This window comes from Octopus sinensis, linkage group LG26, assembly GCF_006345805.1.
Source record: "Octopus sinensis linkage group LG26, ASM634580v1, whole genome shotgun sequence".
Taxonomy (NCBI): domain Eukaryota; kingdom Metazoa; phylum Mollusca; class Cephalopoda; order Octopoda; family Octopodidae; genus Octopus; species Octopus sinensis.
The window spans coordinates 1,950,319-1,969,394 of record NC_043022.1 but is presented as its reverse complement, the minus strand read 5'-3'; the positions used below and the strand labels follow the sequence as shown (position 1 = coordinate 1,969,394).

At 41.5% G+C, this 19,076-nt stretch overlaps 1 protein-coding gene across 1 annotated transcript; it reads right to left on the bottom strand.

The window, feature by feature from the left end:
* Nucleotides 1–16,990: 16,990 nt before the first annotated feature.
* On the bottom strand, nucleotides 16,991–17,851 carry LOC115224658 (protein TsetseEP-like). The gene has a single exon (XM_029795516.1). The coding sequence runs from the start codon at nucleotides 17,849–17,851 to the stop codon at nucleotides 16,991–16,993; it is 861 nt and encodes a 286-aa protein (XP_029651376.1).
* Between the last annotated feature and the right edge of the window lie 1,225 nt (nucleotides 17,852–19,076).

The window sequence follows — 19,076 nt, the reverse complement described above, 5'->3', positions numbered from 1 at the left end:
TGCATGAGTGTGTGTCAGTGTGGATTGTTTAAAATGTGAGAGGAATTCGGTTCCAATGTTATCTCTTTTGTTAACCATAATATTTGAAAACCAGGATATAAAAGGCCCATAATAAATACCACAAGACATTTTGTCTGACGCTCCACTGATTCTTCCAATTTATTGCACACACACACACACACGCATGCATACATGCATGCACACACACACACACAGAGGCTAGAGTACCCCTCAAACATCTCAGTAATAAAACACTTTGTTCAGAGTGACCCTGTTTCTCTTATTATTTCATTCAGCTGATCCCTTTTCAATATTGACATAGCTGTCACCACTTTATGATTAGGGAGTGTCTGGGACCCTGAAATTCAGGTAGGTGTATTATTTTCCTTTATATAGGTCATTGGGTTTTAGTTGCAATACATAACCTAGATCAATGCCTTTAATCACCACCACCACCACCAACATCCCTTGTCTTATAAAGGGGCTTATGTATAGTACCTAGATTATGAATATTTATAACTCCTAAATTATCAATATGCAGAACCAAAACTGTTGGTTTAGGGGTTTCAGATTATTAACGGATAATAAAGCAAACTATGTTTATATCTGCATATGTACCTGTGTGTGTGTGTGTGTGTGTGTGATTTTCACCAGTGCAAACGAACAAGGAAACTTCAATATGATAAGTAAACCTGCTAAAAATAGCAGCCAGTTCCCCTTCAGGTTTCAGCCTACTTTCTGAAAAATAGAAAGGACACCATGAAACAATGTGGACATAATAGATGCTCCTAAAAGAACAAGACTGGCTGGTCACATCTGGAATGCCTCTTGTCATTAGGTCTGGTCAATTAGGTCGCTTCCAGCTAAACAACAAATACAACAACAACAACCATTTCTATCTTCTGCAAATTCTGGTGCTTATTTTTGCTACATTAAATTGTTTTGTTTTCTTTTTTGCATTGGGGGGGGGGTGAGGGAGAGTGTGCATCATCATTTGATGCACCTGTAAACATCATCAGTGATGTCACCTGACATCATTGTCCTCACAATCAGATGTCCTGACCCAGGTAACCCTGCCATGGGTTAATCATGTCCAGGCTTGTAACCAATTAGCATACCTGTCCTGATAGCACTACTCGCTTCTAGGACTAACACCTCTTGATCCACAGCCACTTCAAAGCAATATTTGCTACCTTTACAAACCAACTTGATGACTTTCTGCTTACGAACCCCTGTCATGCCCAGCATCTTGTAGGCTTTGCAGAAGAACTAATCTATGAAGCCTATGCATCCCATTTCACTAGGGTCACACCCTGCTTTCCACCTGTTCAGCGCTGGAATAACCATTAAGTAAAATAAGCACATGCTTAGGGCATCAAGGGAAGGAGGGGGGACCACAGAAATGGTAAATGGTTTACGACACAAAAGAAATCACTTTAAACTTGGTAAAATAATATTCGGGATGCCTTTATCTCTACTAAATAATAGATGCAGATGTGTTACCTAAGATTAATTTTGAGGATCTGACCAAAGACTTTGCAATTCAAAAAAGTAGCAGGAAACTTTTCAAATCTACAGAAAGTGGAAATATACAAAAATAAACATTATTTTCCCTTCTTACTGTTTTGTTTCGTTTTGAAAAATAAAAATTTATTTTATGATTTGTTATTGTTTATATTTTGAATAACATAATCTTTTATGGGGGGCACCAAAATCTTTTAAGTGCTTAGGGCCTCGATGGATCTTAATCCAGCCCTGCACCTGTTGTTTTAAGATAATCCCACCAGTTCAGCATAGTGCAGAAGTCCCTTCACTGGCCGACATGTTCCCCTAAAGTAATAATGCACTGAATAGATCAGTGGTTCTCAATTAGGGTCCATATAATATTTTGTCAGGGTCCACACAAGCAAAATACTAAATTGGGGACCCACAATAATTTATTAAAGGTCCATGAAAAATTTTTACTTTCGATGTATTCATTGCAAGAAACAGCAAGATTTCTTTCTCTGACATTTTACAGAGTTCAAAAGTGGAGGCGCAATGGCCCAGTGGTTAGGGCAGCGGACTCGCGGTCATAGGATCGCAGTTTCGATTCCCAGACCGGGTGTTGTGAGTGTTTATTGAGCGAAAACACCTAAAAGCTCCACAAGGCTCTGGCAGGGGATGGTTGTGATCCCTGCTGTACTCTTTCACTACAACTTTCTCTCAATCTTACTTCCTGTTTCTGTTGTACCTGTATTTCAAGGGGCCGGCCTTGTCACTCTCTGTGTCACGCTGAATATCCCCGAGAACTACGTTAAGGGTGCACGTGTCTGTGGAGTGCTCAGCCACTTACACGTTAATTTCACGAGCAGGTTGTTCCGTTGATTCGGATCAACCGGAACCCTCGTCGTCGTAACCGACGGAGTGCTTCCACATAGTTCAAAGCACACAAGTTAATGCATGATGAATAAAATAGGAATTCTGAAAGTGGTTTCTATAAAACTAGTTTTTAAACATTGAATAACTCATGGGATCCATCAGAGTTAAATAGTAACCGAGGGGGCCCATTGGTAAAAAATGGTTGAGAACCACTAGAATATAGATTGAGTAAATATAAAGAGGCATCTTTCTTGTTGTTTAGCTGAGATTTATGATCAAAGGCATTCCAACCATGACCATCTCCTCTATTTCCAGCTACCGTGTACCTCTAACTACATTATCCAATAAGACCTTTTTGATTTAAATGGCAAGGTATATTACTTGGTGGAGGTTTAGCTGCTATTTCTAGCAGGTTGAGGTCACTATGTTGAGGTTCTTTCAATGATGTTGTTGTCAAGCTCCAGATTATTTTTGATCACACAACTCAAAAGTATTCCAGTTGTGACCACCCTGTTTTGAATGTCTTGGACTACATTATCCAGTTCTTTCTTTCCTTCTTTTTAAACCCTTTTCATTACCAATCTATCCGAAACCACCCTTGGCTCTATAATATAAATTCCCTACTTTAAAGCGATCCAAGTTAAAACCCTCCACCTAAGTCTCATATCAAGTTCCAAACACCCATGGTGATGACAAAGTTATTTGAATAAATACTTTATTATTTTCAAAATTAACAAATTTCGAAAATAGTGTTTTTCAACAGAAATCTGATAAGCGGTTCAAAGATGGCAGGGTGTATGATTTGAGGGAAATTTAACTTGTAGATTGTTCAGCTACAGAGACAATTTTCTTTGTAGGTTTGCATTCTTAACCCCTTACCCAACAATTATTTTGAAAATAAATGTATTTTTTCAGACATATTTTTTAATTGTTTTATTTTACATATACTCGTATATGTCAAAAAAGAGTTTATAATAGACGAAGGAACTCGTTTGCTGTCGATTTTGGCGAGTCTATCTTTTGACGAGTTAACTCGCCAGAGATAGAAAAAAACGATTTTGGTCAAAACGCATATATTCGTTTCTGCCGGGTAAGGGGTTAAAAATTAGTTCAATTTATTTTTTATTTTTTTTGGCACCCATTTTAAATGATGACTAACTACTGGACAAAGGGACTGTGAGGAGCCCTTTGTCTATATTCAAATTTGAAGCTATCCACTGACAAAGGCCCCCCACCCAAAATATGCCTGGTTTAAATCTTAGGATCAAAATGGTTAATCAATTAATATAAGATTCATGTCAAGGCAGTGAGCTGGCAGAATGGTTAGCATGCTTGGCAAAATGCTTAGAAGCAGTTCACTTGTCTTTGCATTCTGAGTTCAAACTCTGCAAAGGTCAACTCTGCCTTTCATCCCTTTGAGGTCAATAAAATAAGTACCAGTTGAGCGCTGGGGGTCAATGTAATCAACTTACCTCACCACCACAAATTGTTGGCCTTGTGCCAAAATTTGAAATCAGTATAAGATCCCTTTCTTGCTTGAGGAGACCTATTGAGTCAAGTACATCAGCATCAAAATAAATATCAAATGGAAATTGTAGTTGTGATACCCGTGCTGATGGCACATAAAAAGCACCATCCAAACGTGGCCGATGCCAGCGCCACCTTGACTGGCTTCCGTGCCAGTGGCACGTAAATAGCACCAACTGATCGTGGCCGCTGCCAGCTTCCCCTGGCATGTAAAAAGCACCCACTACACTCATGGAGTGGTTGGCATTAGGAAGGGCATCCAGCTGTAGAAACACTGCCAGATCAGACTGAAGCCTGGTGCAGCCTCCTGGCTTCCCAGATCCCCGGTCGAACCATGCAACCCATGCTAGCATGGAAAACGGACGTTAAACGATGATGATGATGAAAGATTTGATGTGTTCCTCAGCACAAAGATACTGCTATGAGTTATGCTTCTCACTTTCATCTGAAAAAGGACTTATGTTCAAAACATTAAGACACTTCCTCTTCCCATTTAACCCTTTAGCATTTAAACCGGCCATATCTGGCCAGAAGTATTCTGCCTGTTTTATGGTCAAACTGGCCAGATCTGGTCTCTCACACCAACCCTACAATATCATTTTAAAAATTAACAGCTACCTCATCAAAATCTCATAGCTACAACATAATGCCTGATTAGTTCAAAGCAATGTGGATAAAAAAGGATTAATTTTGGCAGAATAATGCGAACACTAAAGGGTTAAAGTGTTAAACCAGTACCATATTTATTAAACCACGTTCCACTTGTGCTGCTCTTTTCTTTATTTTTCATCATATTTATACCATTAAAAAGGTTACCCAACCTCTAACATCAATGCTCCCCTTTCTTAGATCAGATGCCCTCATACTTGTGGTGCCTCTTTATTTTGAAGGAGGTTGACAATTTTTGTCACAAGATATTTTTTACTTCTGCAGCATTCTGTAGATTAAGTGACGCCATAGCAGCTTGCTCGTCAACTTCACTTGCGTTATCTGGAATTCAGTTTCTCGGTGAGACAGACATTGAAGTGGAATTAAAAATAAGATTGAATAAGTTTGGTAAGACTTCTCAAGATAATTCAGACCTTGACCAGTTTAACCCTTTAGTGTTCACATTATTCTGCCAAAATTAATCCTTTTTTATCCACATTGCCTTGAACTAATCATGCATTATCTTGTAGCTTTGAGATTTTGATGAGGTAGCTGTTAATTTTCTAAACGATATTGTAGGGTTGGTGTGAGAGACCAGATCTGGCCAGTTTGAACATAAAACAGGTAGAATACTTTTGGCCGGATATGGCCGGTTTGAATGCTAAAGGGTTAAATGTTAGAAGGAACTTTTAATTATTATTTTTTTTAATGGACTAAATTATTGATCTTAATCCTCCTTCATCCTCTTATCTTCCCTATTGTTGATAATTATATCCCATATATATTGACAGATCCCTAAAACTGTTTTACCCTAACCCTGCCACCTCACACACACACTCACACAAATCAAATCCTTGTTAAGTAACTTATTTACAGTTAAAATGTCACATCCAGCTCTATTTCCAGCGACAACCATCTCATGTTTCATCATTTCTCTCTCTCTCTCTCTCTCTCTCTCCCTCACTCTCGCTCTCTCGTTTTCCCTCTTTCTACACTATGTTGTTTATATACTTTCAAGAACTCTCAAGTATACTTGACTAGTTGTGGTTATTGTACAAGTGTTTTTGGTTGTGTGTGATTAACTGAAGCCATACGATGAGTATCAAGCTATCTATCCAACTATCTATCTATCTACACACACACACACACATATATAAAGATATATATATATATATACATACACACACACACATACATACACACACACACATAAATACACACACACACACATAAATACGCACACACATATATTAAATTGCACAATACAACTACATATATATATATATATATATCATATTGGATGACCAACCCATGCCAGCATGGACAACAGATGTTAAATGATGATGATGATGATGATGATATGACTAGTATGATTTAATATATATTGTACATATGCATAGGAAGAAAATGTACAAAAAATACATCACAAGTGTGCTTGTGTATGTGTATACATACATATATATATATAGTGTATGTGTGTGTGTGTACTCTTTTACTTGTTTCAGTCATTTGACTGCGGCCATGCTGGAGCACCGCCTTTAGTCGAGCAAATCAACCACAGGACTTATTCTTTGTAAGCCCAGTACTTATTCTATCGGTCTCTTTTGCCGAACCGCTAAGTGACGGGGACGTAAACACACCAGCATCGGTTGTCAAGCAATGCTAGGGGGACAAACACACACACATACACACATATATAATACATATATACGACAGGCTTCTTTCAGTTCCGTCTACCAAATCCACTCACAAGGCATTGGTCGGCCCGAGGCTATATAGAGAAGACACTTGCCCAAGGTGCCACGCAGTGGGACTGAACCCGGAACCATGTGGTTGTTAGCAAGCTACTTACCACACAGCCACTCCTGCACCTGTGTATACATACATATATATAACGGGAAGCTTTATGAAAATAAACAAAGACGAAGGCAGGTGGAAAAAAAACGAACAATTGTATTAGTATGGCGCTCAGGAAATATAAATAAAACAAGTCTTTAACGTTTCGAGCCTACGCTCTTCAACAGAAAGATACACAGAGAGAGAGAAAAACACAGAAAGAAGAAGGAGAGAAAAAAAATGCGTGCAGTAGCTAACGAATCAACATGGCGATCTGATTTCGGCCAGAGGTCAAAGATCAAACATGAGACGCGAGAGCGAAATAAGGGGAGATAATAGGGTTGATAAACGGGTTGAGGGACCAGCTAAAAGTGCGTGGGAGGGGTCTGGATGTGTGTATGTATAGGGTTGGTGTATGTATTAGTATGTATAAGGGTGTGTGTGTGTGGTGTGTGTGTATGAGAGAGTATTAGTGCGTGTAAGATTGGTCTGGACGTGCGTATGTATGGGTTGGTGTATGTATTAGTATGTATTAGTACGTATTGGTATGTACAGGTATGTGTGTGGTGTGTGTGAGAGAGTATAAGTGCGTATGCGGGGTCTGGACGTGTGTATGTATAGGGTTGGTGTAAGTATTAGTAAACTAGTATGTATTAGTACGTATTAGTATGTATTAGTTGGTTGTGTGTATTAGTATGGCACATCATATGTGATGTGATGTGTAAAGTCATGTGTGTGTAGTGAGGAGAAGAGGGGGGAGGGGAGAAGAGGGGGGAGAAGAGGGGGGAGAAGGGGAGGGGAAAAGAAGAGGGAAGAGGAGAGGATGGGGGAGAAGGAAGGGGAGGGGGGGATGGGGGGGATGAAGGAGGAGGAAAGGGGGAGTGAGGGAGCAGAGGGAAGGGGAAGAGGGAGGGAGAGAAAGAGGGAAGAAGGGAAGGGGAGTAGGGGTGAAAGGATGAAGGACTGAAGAAGTAGGGGTCGGGGGGAGAAAGGATAGGTGAGGGGGGGGAGAGGGGGGTTAGATGAGGAGGGGAGAGAGTTGAGACCAAATGGCGTATAAGAGCGAAGAGAGAAGATTAATTCCTGTTCACGGCGCAAACGGGAATCCGGTGGCCTCTGTGTAAGGACAAACCGAAACAGATAGGTGTTGCAAGGAGTGACCGGTGGAGCGGAAATGGCGTGAGACCGGTGTGTGTCGTTCGCAAGGTGGATGTCACGAAGGTGTGTTCCGCGAACCGGTCAGCCAAGCGGCGTCCCGTTTGTCCGATGTACAAGGAATTGCAGAGAGAGAGCAAGAGATGCAATAGATAATATTGCTGAGGTGCAGGTGAAGGAGTGGATGATGGGATAGGGTCGATGGTGGGTGCTAGTGAGGCGGGGTGGGTTGGAGAGGTAAGGGCAAGTGCGGCAACGTGGGCGGGAGCAGGGGAACGAGCCGGGTTGGGAGGTGGGTAGGGAAGGGAAGGAGCTATGGACCAAAAGGTCTCGAAGGTTGTGGGCTCGTTTGAAAGAGGGGAGGGGTCGGTTAGGGAAGAGGTGTGAAGTGGACGGGTCGGACTGGAGATGACGGAAAGCTCGAAGAATGGTGCGTTGGAGACGTAGGGTCGTGGGGTGGTGTAAGTGAGGGGAAAAAAGGGAGGCGGGAGACTACAGGGCGGGTTCGGGGAGAGAGAGCAGATACACGGTCCACGGACCGTGCTCTGGCAAGGGCGGTGTGGATAGTGGTGAGGGGGTATCCACGTAGGGTGAAGTGGTGAGCCATACGTTGAGACTGAGTCTCAAAGTCATGGTCGTCACTACAGAGCCTACGTAGACGGAGGAATTGGGAATAGGGGATGGAAAGCTTGGTGTGTTCTGGGTGGGAGGAAGAGAAGTTGAGGTATGAGTGTGAGTCTGTGTGTTTGTAGTGAATGGAGGTGGTAAGGGTGGAGTGAAGAATGCTAACCGAAATGTCGAGGAAGGAGACAGAGGTGTTGGAGATAGTGGAAGTGAAGTGGAGGGCTGGATGGAAAGATTGGACGAAAGAGAGGAAGGAATCTAGATGTTCGCGGGAGAGTGAGGTGGCACCGATAATGTCGTCAATATAACGACCATATAGTTCAGGAGTGGGACCAGTGAAATTAGAGAATATTTGGGCCTCAACATAGCCAACGAACAGGTTCGCATAGTTGGGGCCCATTCGCGTTCCCATGGCCACTCCCGAGACCTGATGGTAGAACTCGCCCGCGAACGAGAAGCAGTTCAGAGTAAGGACAAGTTCGGCCAGACGAATGAGTGTGGAGGTGTCAGGTACAGGGTTAGAGCGTGTGTATATATATATATATGAGAGAGAGAGAGAGAGAGAGAGATAGAATGGAGTGAGTAAGGGGAGTAGAATATTTGGCCAATAAATTTCAAAATCCAAAATTAAAACCCTTAATGGCTAAATGGTAAAATATATTCCAATGAAATATTTTATATCATGAAGGCAGAGCAATAATATTCTGTAAATGATTAATATAACCCATAGAGATATATATTAATATTATATGTTATATTAAAGCATTGGGGTGCCAGAATTGTCATCACACCGAATAAAATTTCTTAGCGCCAGTCCCTCTATCTTTACATTCTGAGTTCAAACTCTGCAAAGCTGACTTTGCCTTTAAAGGCAGCGAGCTGGCAGAGTAGGTAGCATGCTGGACAAAACACCTGGTAGCATTTCATCCGTCATTGAGTTCAAATGCCGCCAAGGTCAACTTCACCTTTTGTTCTTTCAGAGTTGATAAAATAAGTACCAGTCGAACACTGGGGTCAATGTTACAGACTTACCCCTTCCCCAACATTGCTGGCCTTGTGCCAAAATTTGAAATCAATATTATATATTATATTGTAAACATTTAAGCAGGTGAATTGGCAGAATCGTTAGTATGCCAGGCAAAATGCTTAGTGATATTTCCTCTGTCTTTATGTTCTGAGTTCAAATCCTGCCAAGGTTAACTTTACCATCCATTCTTTTGGATCCAAATCAAATTATTCCCAATAGCATATATACAAATATATATATATATATATGTGGAGGCGCAATGGCCTAGTGGTTAGGGCAGCGAACTCGCGGTCGTAGGATCGTGGTTTCGATTCCCAGACCGGCCGTTGTGAGTGTTTATTGAGCGAAAACACCTAAAAGCTCCACAAGGCTCCGGCAGGGGGTGGTGGCGATCCCTGCTGTACTCTTTCGCCACAACTTTCTCTCACTCTTTTTTCTGTTGGCCTGCTCGCTTAGCCAGCGAGGTGGCGTCATTTGCAGGCTAAAACAATGCGAAGCGCATTGTGACCCGCGATGTGTAACAACATCTGATAGCATGGTCGGTCGCGGTGATTTATATGTAATGGTTGTCTACTCCTTATGTAGAGTTGGACCACCTCCTGTACCTTCACCTCAGAACCATCCTGGCATCTGATGTAGCTTTTTAAACCAGAGAATGTTTTGAAAAGACACCCACATAGATTGCATATCTGATTTAGACCACCAAGAGCTGCAGATATATAATTATTGTCATGACTGCTGCCAATTCTGCCTGACTGGCATGTAAAAAACACCCACTACACACTCAGAGTGGTTGGCTTTAGGAAGGGCATCCAGCTGTAGAAACCAAGTCAGATCAAGATTGAAGCCTGGTGCAGCCAGTCCTCAGTCAAACTGTCCAACCCATGTTTGCATGGAAAGCGGACGCATACATACATATATATATATATATATATATATAATATATATATATATATATACGACAGGCTTCTTTCAGTTACTGCCTACCAAATCCACTCACAAGGCTTTGGTTGGCCCAAGGCTACAGTAGAAGACACCTGCCCAAGGTGCCACACAGTGGGACTGAACTCAGAACCATGTGGTTGGGAAGCAAGCTTCTTACCACACAGCCACGCCTGACAAAACTATGTGAACATTGGTGGAGAATAATTGGATTCAAATTTTGGCACAAGGCCAGCAATTTTGGGAGAGGGAGTAAGTCGATTATATCACCCCCACCACCACCAGTGCTCAACTGGTACTTACTTTATTGACCTCCCCCCCACAAAAAGCTGAAAGGCAAAGTCAACCTTGGCAGTATTTGAAATCAAAACTTAAGGATGGGCAAAATGCTGCTGTATGTTTTTCCCCTTAATTAAGCTCACCACCTTAATTAACGTATAATTATTAATTAATGCATTATTTTAGGGTAATTAACCGTTTTGTGTATGCTGGTTGCAAAACGTTTGCACACACATACACACACACAGTTCAGAGGGAACAGCGGTTAAGGACTCTACCCTCATTTCTATTAAAAGATAAACTAAAAGCAAACAGGATTCTCTAAAAGCGACATTGGCGACAAGTGTTAGAGATGATAAACTAACGAAATAATTAATTAACAAATGATAAACTAATTAGGCGCAGGAGTGGCTGTGTGGTTGTGTGGTAAGTAGCTTGTTTACCAGCCACATGGTTCCGGGTTCAGTTCCACTGCGTGGCACCTTGGCAAGTGTCTTCTACTATAGCCTTGGGCCAACCAAAGCCTTGTGAGTGGATTTGGTAGACGGAAACTGAAAGAAGCCCGTCGTATATATGTATATATATATATATATGTATGTGTGTGTGTGTTCGTGTGTCTGTGTTTGTCCCCCTAGCATTGCTTGACAACTGATGCTGGTGTGTTTATGTCCCCGTTACTTAGCGGTTCGGCAAAAGAGACCGATAGAATAAGTACTGGGCTTACAAAAGAATAAGTCCTGGGGTCGAGATGATCGATTAAAGGCTGTGCTCCAGCATGGCCGCAATCGAAACAAGTAAAAGAGTAAAAGAGTAATTAAACTGAGACAACGAGGAAGCAACATGACAGTATTTATACTGTTCTATTTGTAGGGGTTGATACACTGTCTTTAGGATAAATTTGATGATTTTTTTTATGTCTCCTTTTTACACAAACAGCTTAATGCATTGGTGGAGAGCATAAAGATTAAAGTTGTAGTTGAGAAAAAGTTAGCTGACATGGAAGACTGGAAGCCACCTGAATACTGGAACTGATGTTGTTGTATTTTGGGATGGTCATCTTTTTGTTTTATCGTTTGCCAAATAAGGATGGAAGGTGTTACTGAAGAGGTCACAGATGTGTGATGAATGATTTCTGGACAATGGACATGAGTTAAAATAAGAACAGTAACAAACGAGTGGAGAATGAATATATAGTGCGTGTGTTTATTTGGTAAAAAAAGAAAAGATGACAACAATATCTTATATATGTGTGTGTATGATGGGCTTCTTTCAGTTTCTATTTACCTGAATATATATATAAAGCAATAAGCTTTGGCTGAATCATATATAAAGTGATAAGCTTTGTCAGTTCTTTCAGAGTTGCCCCTCTCAGGTACATCTGATCGACAAGAGTCAACAATCTCGAAACATCGATGTCTCAGATTCCTGAGAGAGGGCGACACTGAACGAACAAGGTGTTTTCACACCTTTTTACCATAAGAGAGAATTTTTCCTCCACTGTAACTGCAGTGTATTTGCCTTTAGCAGTTGAAATATGTGACAAACCCATATTTCAACTAACCTAAATTGTGATTATACGTAAACACTGCTTAGCGCATTTACTCCAATATATATATATATATATATATATATATATTATATATATATATATATATATATCACCGTGATCACCGTGACCGACCAGGCTATCAGATGTTGCTACACATCGCCGGTCACAATGCGCTTTGCATTGTTTTAGCCTTCAAATGATGCCACCCCGCTGGCTAAGTGAGCAGGCCAACAGAAGAAAGAGTGAGAGAAAGTTGTGGCGAAAGAGTACAGCAGGGATCGCCACCATCCCCTGCCGGAGCCTCATGGAGCTTTAGGTGTTTTCACTCAATAAACACTCACAACGCCCGGTCTGGGAATCGAAACCACAATTCTACAACCGCGAGTCCACTGCCCTAACCACTGGGCCATTGCGCCTCCACATATATATATATATATACCGGAGTAAACACATAAATGTGAAACAAGGTGGAAAAAAAAGTACTCAAATACCAGTGGTAGAGTAATATATTTTAATTTCATTTTTATGTATTAATTATATTAATCGAATTATATTTTCTACATAATTAATGACAATATGTATTTGAATCAAATCTTCGATTTAATGTTTTACCTCGATTTTTATAATTTTATATTGAACTCATTTATTTGTTTTGTTTATTTTTGATTATCGCTCGCATAAGACCGTCATTTGAAAGGACCAATCAAACAAATCCATTTCTAAAGGTGTAACGTTTATACTAGTCTTGATAGAATTGTCATATCATTTCTATTTTAACAAAACTGTCCGACGAACGGGAACGTGAAACTCCGAGTAACAGCTTTTGTTAAATTTCTACTGCTTATATATATATATATAAAGTATATATATTTGAGTAGTTGAATGAATTATCTTGTTATGGATAATTCAGTTAACCGATACCTGGGTTGCAAATTCACATCAGAGAAGACACGTTTGAAGTTACGTGCTTTCGTGTGGAAATTTGTATGTTTTTTTTAAAAGTATAAATATATGAAAGAATGGAGTTGAACGACGAATTAACAAAATTCCTTTATTTTTGACATATGTTTCGAAGGCTGCATATTCCTAATTGCGAAGGAATAAGGAGTATATTATGCTGCTTTCTCATCAGGAAAAGCAAGGAACTTATGTCAACATCAAAATGCACAAAAAACTTTTAGATGACTGCTCACACGGAGCCCATAGTGAGAAAGCGGCATAATATACTCCTTATTCCTTCGCAATTAGGAGTATGCAGCCTTCGAAACATATGTCGAAAATAAAGGAATTTTGTTAATTGGTCGTTCAACTCCATTCTTTAATAAATTTAAATTTTATAAAGTATATATATATATATGTTTCTCAATAACCATATATATTTGATTCCTCCTTTTGTTGACAACAAACAATGTGCAATTTCATTTGATTTTTATCAGTTGAAGTAAGGAAACACTCAGGAAACCCATTTATTTACATAGCACTCAGGCCACAATGGAGGCCGTGTCTGGAGCAAAGAGTGAAGTGGAAATCTCTTAGTTTATCATCATCATCATCATCACCACCATCATCATCATCACCATCATTGTTATTATCATTAATGTTGTTGTTTCAATATCCTTATTCACTCAGTTCCAGAAAGTTTCCGGACAACAGCCTGAAGAGTGAGTGACCTTCCCACCAATCCTTCGTATGCGTTTTCCCATCCCTCTCATGCCAACATCTGCATAGCGCCAATCCCCTTCTTTGGTCCTTCTCCCCCATTAGCTTAACTTACAGTTCATTTGACACTTTGTAAAGCAACAACTTGATCTCTTTCATACCTTTTGTAGTTTATCTTTTACTTGTTTTAGTCATTGGATTGTGGCCATGCTGGGGCACTGTCTGAAAGGGTCCTGTCGAACATACTGACCCCAGTTCTGGTTTTATTTATTTATTTATTTTTCTTTCATTCTTTTACTGGTTTCAGTCATTTGACTACGGCTATGCTGGAGCACTGCCTTTGGTTGAACAAATCGATACCAGGACTTATTCTTTGTTTTGCTGAACCACTAAGTTACAGGGACATAAACACACCAACATCGGTTGTCAAGCGATAGTGGGGTACAAACACACACACACACACAAAGATATATATATATATATATATATATAATTAAATAAGGGTAGAAGTTGATATTAATCAATTAAAACCAGTGGCCTAGCATATTTAAAAAAAACCCGAGGATTAAAAATTTTTTTATATGCAAAATTCAGAGGATTGACCACTTAAAGTGGACAGCCTGTATGCTAGCATACAGGCTTTAAGTGGTCAATCCTCTGAATTTTATATATATATATATGTGAGAGGCTACTCTCAGTTTCCATCAACTAAATCCACTCAAGGTTTTGGCCAGCCCAAGGCTATAGTAGAAGACACTTGCCCCAGGTGCCATGCAGTGGGACTGAACCTGGAGTCATGTGGTTGGTAAGCAAGTTTCTTACCACACACCCACACCTATACCTATTTATTTATTCATTTATTTATTTTAATGTCTGTTACTTGTTCCGTCTGCCTCTTTTGCCACACTGCTAACTTAAGAGGACGTAAACAAACCAACACCAGTGTCAAGCAGTGTTATTTTTCTCTGAGTTCAATTCCTGTCAAGGTCAACTTCGCCTTTCGTTCTTCTGTCTGTCATCTGTTGTCTTTTGTTTCGTTTCACTCTTTCAACTGTGACCATGCTGGGGCACATTCTTGAAGAATTTTACCCAAACTAATCAAACCCTGTACTTATTAGTTTTTGTTGTTTTTGTTTTTTTTATTTTTATAAAGCCTGGTACTTATTCTATCAATGTCTTTTGCCGAACTGCTAAGTTATGGGGATGTAAACACTAACATTAGTTGTCAAGTGGTGGGAGACAAACACACATGCAACGAGCTTCTTTCAGTTTCCATCTACCAAAGCCACTCACAAGGATTCAGTCAGCCCAAGGCTATAGTAGAAGGCACTTTCCCAAGGTGTCATATGGTTGGAAAGCACACTTCTTACCACACATCTACACCTGTGCCTATATAGGGACATAAACAAACTAACACCTGTTGTCAAGCACTTTATGTTCTGAGTTCAATTTCTGGCACGGTCAACTTTGACTTTCATTCTTCTATATTCAGTAATAAAATAAAATAAAGAAAACAGTCAAGTAGTGGGTTTTCTTTAATGTTCTAAACCCCTCCCTGCTCAGATTTTAGGTGTTGAGTCTATATTTGAAACAGCTGTTAAGAGCAATGGATTGGTAGAATCTTTAGAGAATTGGACAAAGGCAGAATCATTAGCCTTGCAGCTCTTTCCATTCTGAGTTAATATCCTTTTGGGGTCAAATTTGCCCTTCATCCTTCCATGAGAGGGAGGGTTGTCAATAAAATAAAGTAGCATTTAAGTACTGAGATCACTGGCATTGACAGAACTCCTCCCCTCAAATTGCTTGGATAAGAGACAGACACGTTCCTCTTTGGCTAAGCCCTCATCAAGTTTTCAAAGTTCCATTTGAAAAGGAAGCTAAGGAAGAGAGGGAGGTGCTAACCCCGATCCCCAACCTCTAGTAAATTTGTTCAAGGGAGGGTAAATGTGATGAGGACAGCCTGAGTGAGTGGGCCTACTTTAAGGCTTGGGCTTGTAGGATGGGGAGAACAAACAAGAGAGTGCTATTTCCCAGTGGCGCCATCAATGGTTGGGATGATCCAGGATCTGTTGGTTTTCTTGGTTACCCCTAGATGGTAACTTCTCCCGATTGAGAAATTTTGCTGTGAAAATTTTCTTCTTAATTGTCATAGTTTTCATTGCTTACACATGTATATGTAAATCCCCACAGTGGAGGCGCAATGGCTCAGTGGTTAGGGCAGCGGACTGGCGGTCATAGGATCATGGTTTTGATTCGCAAACCAGGCGTTGTGAGTGTTCATTGAGTGAAAACACCTAAAGCTCCATGAAGCTCCAGCAGGGGATAGTGGTGAACCCTGCTGTATTCTTTCACCACAACTTTCTCTCACTCTTTCTTCCTGTTTCTGTTGCACCTGTATTTCAAAAGGCCAACCTTGTCACACTCTGTGTCACGCTGAGTCTCCCCAAGAACTACGTTAAGGGTACACGTGTCTGTGGAGTGCTCAGCCACTTGCACATTAATTTCATGAGCAGTTTGTTCAAATAGAACCTTCATCATTTTGAGAGCAGTTGGGTTCATTTTTAGCATTCTCGTTCATGAGAGCAGTTAAGTTTATTTCAGATATTCTCATTTTAAAAATCATCTCTGGCTAATCATTGAGAGGACATTGGTGTTGCCTTGATGGAGGTTTGCACTCTCTGAGTGCTCTTGCTATTATTATTATTATTATTATTATTATTATTATTGTTATTGTCATCACCATTATAAACCAACAGTCAACCTGCTGTTGCATTGACATCCGGTGTTTTAAACACTTCTTTGCATCAAATGCTGAACGACTTTGAATTTGTCCAAGCAATTTGTTGCTGGTTGCTGTGCTTATCTGTTTTCAAATGTGGGTCTCTATATTCGCACCCCATTCACATCTATTTATTCTCTGTTTCAGCCATGGCCATGGTTGCAGTGGTACTAGCAGTGGTGCTGGTAGTGCTGGTGATGTCTTCAGCTGCAGGCTGGTGGTGGTTGTAGTTGCAGTGGTGGTGGGGGATGATGTTAGGGTTGATGGTTGTGGCCTCAGTGGTGATGTTTTCAGCAGTGGGCTGGTGATGGGAGTGGTGGTGATGGTGATAGTGGTGGTGGCCATGATGGGTTATACACACATGACCTATAATTTAGAGCTATGCTAGACCACAGCCATAAACCACCACCACCACCACCATCATCATCATCATCATCATACTATAGCAGGATGGTGGTAGTGGTGTTGGTGGTAGTAAAGATAAATCACAGCACAATGTTAATATGTTTCCTAACTATACACCCACAGGATATTGTTCAAGTTGAACTTTACCATTATGTGTGGCCAAGTGCTGTGTGGTGGTGGTGGTGACAGTGAGTGGGGGTTAAAGTGGTGATGGTGGTGTCAGCTGTGGTTGTGGTGTAGGCTGTGGTTGTGGTGTAGGCTGTGGTTGTGGTGTCAGCTGTGGTTGTGGTGTAGGCTGTGGTTGTGGTGTCAGCTGTGGTTGTGGTGTCGGCTGTGGTTGTGGTGTAGGCTGTGGTTGTGGTGTCGGCTGTGGTTGTGGTGTCGGCTGTGGTTGTGGTGTCGGCTGTGGTTGTGGTGTAGGCTGTGGTTGTGGTGTCGGCTGTGGTTGTGGTGTAGGCTGTGGTTGTGGTGTAGGCTGTGGTTGTGGTGTCGGCTGTGGTTGTGTCGGCTGTGGTTGTGGTGTCGGCTGTGGTTGTGGTGTAGACTGTGGTTGTGGTGTCGGCTTGGTTGGTTGGGTAGGCTGTGGTTGTGGTGTCAGCTGTGGTTGTGGTGTAGGCTGTGGTTGTGGTGTCAGCTGTGGTTGTGGTGTAGGCTGTGGTTGTGGTGTCAGCTGTGGTTGTGGTGTCGGCTGTGGTTGTGGTGTAGGCTGTGGTTGTGGTGTCGGCTGTGGTTGTGGTGTCGGCTGTGTTGTGGTGTAGGCTGTGGTTGTGGTGTCGGCTGTGGTTGTGGTGTAGGCTGTGGTTGTGGTGTCGGCTGTGGTTGTGGTGTAGGCTGTGGTTGTGGTGTCGGCTGTGGTTGTGGTGTAGGCTGTGGTTGTGGTGTCGGCTGTGGGTGTGGTGTAGGCTGTGGTTGTGGTGTAGGCTGTGGTTGTGGTGTAGGCTGTGGTTGTGGTGTCGGCTGTGGTTGTGGTGTAGGCTGTGGTTGTGGTGTCATCTGTGGTTGTGGTGTAGGCTGTGGTTGTGGTGTCATCTGTGGTTGTAGTGTCGGCTGTAGTTGTCATGTAGGCTGTGGTTGAGGTGTCAGCTATGGTTGTGGTGGTGGTGGTGCAGCATTGGTACTACTGCTGTTGGTGCACTAGTGATAGGGGGAGGTGGATGTGGTGGTCATGGTGGTGGCGGGGTTGCAGTGGTGGTGAAGTTGTGGTAGTGGTGGTGGTGGTGGCAGGGTTACAGCGGTGGTCTTGTTGAGGCGTTTGGTGATGATGATGGCGGTTGTGGTTGAGGTGACTGTGGTTGTTCTGACAGTGACAGATGTGGTGGTCATGTTTTCCAGAGTGGTCATCACAAGGGTGCTTGATGGTGCTGGCAGAATTATGTTCTTCCCAGGTCAGCCAAGATTAAACAGATTAAAGTCATTCCATTTGTGACCATCCTGGCTTTTTTCTTTCCTTTTTTTTTATTCAATACAGTACAGTAAATTTAGAGGTGTAGGAGTGGCTGTGTGGCAAGTAGCTTGCTTATGAACCACATGGTTCCGGGTTCAGTCCCACTGCATGGCACCTTGGGTAAGTGTCTTCTACTATAGCCGACCAAAGCCTTGTGAGTAGATTTGGTAGATGGAAACTGAAAGAAGACTGTCGTATATATGTATATGTATGTGTGTGTGTGTGTGTGTGTGTTTGCCCCACCCCCCTAACATCACTTGACAACCGATGCTGGTGTGTTTACATCCCCATAACTTAGCGATTCGGCAAAAGACACCAATAGAATAAGTACTAGGCTTACAAAGAATAAGTCCTGGGGTTGATCTGCTCGACTAAAGGCGGTGCTCCAGCATGGCTGCAGTCAAATGACTGAAACAAGTAAAGAGAGTACAGTAAATTCAGTGTCAAATTATTCATTCAATGTGTCCTTTTCTGTTTTAAGGATCTTTCCCTGCTATTTCTAGCAGGTTTATTGACGACATACACCCTCTCCTCTACACTCTCACCTCATTTGTGGAATCCTTTTCTGTTTTAAGGAACTTTCCCTGCTATTTCTAGCAGGTTTATTGACAACATACACCCTCTCCTCCACACTCTCACCTCATTTGTGGAATCAATTTGTTGCTTAACCCCAAGTTAATCCCCAATGATTAAACAAAGCTCTGATATCAAATGCATCCCAGCCATGACCATCCAATTAGATCTATTATAATTTTATAATTGTCATTTTTGCTTTTGCATGCAGAGACTCCAAGACTACATTATCCAATATGGCATTTTTGAAAGCAGTAATGTCTGACTT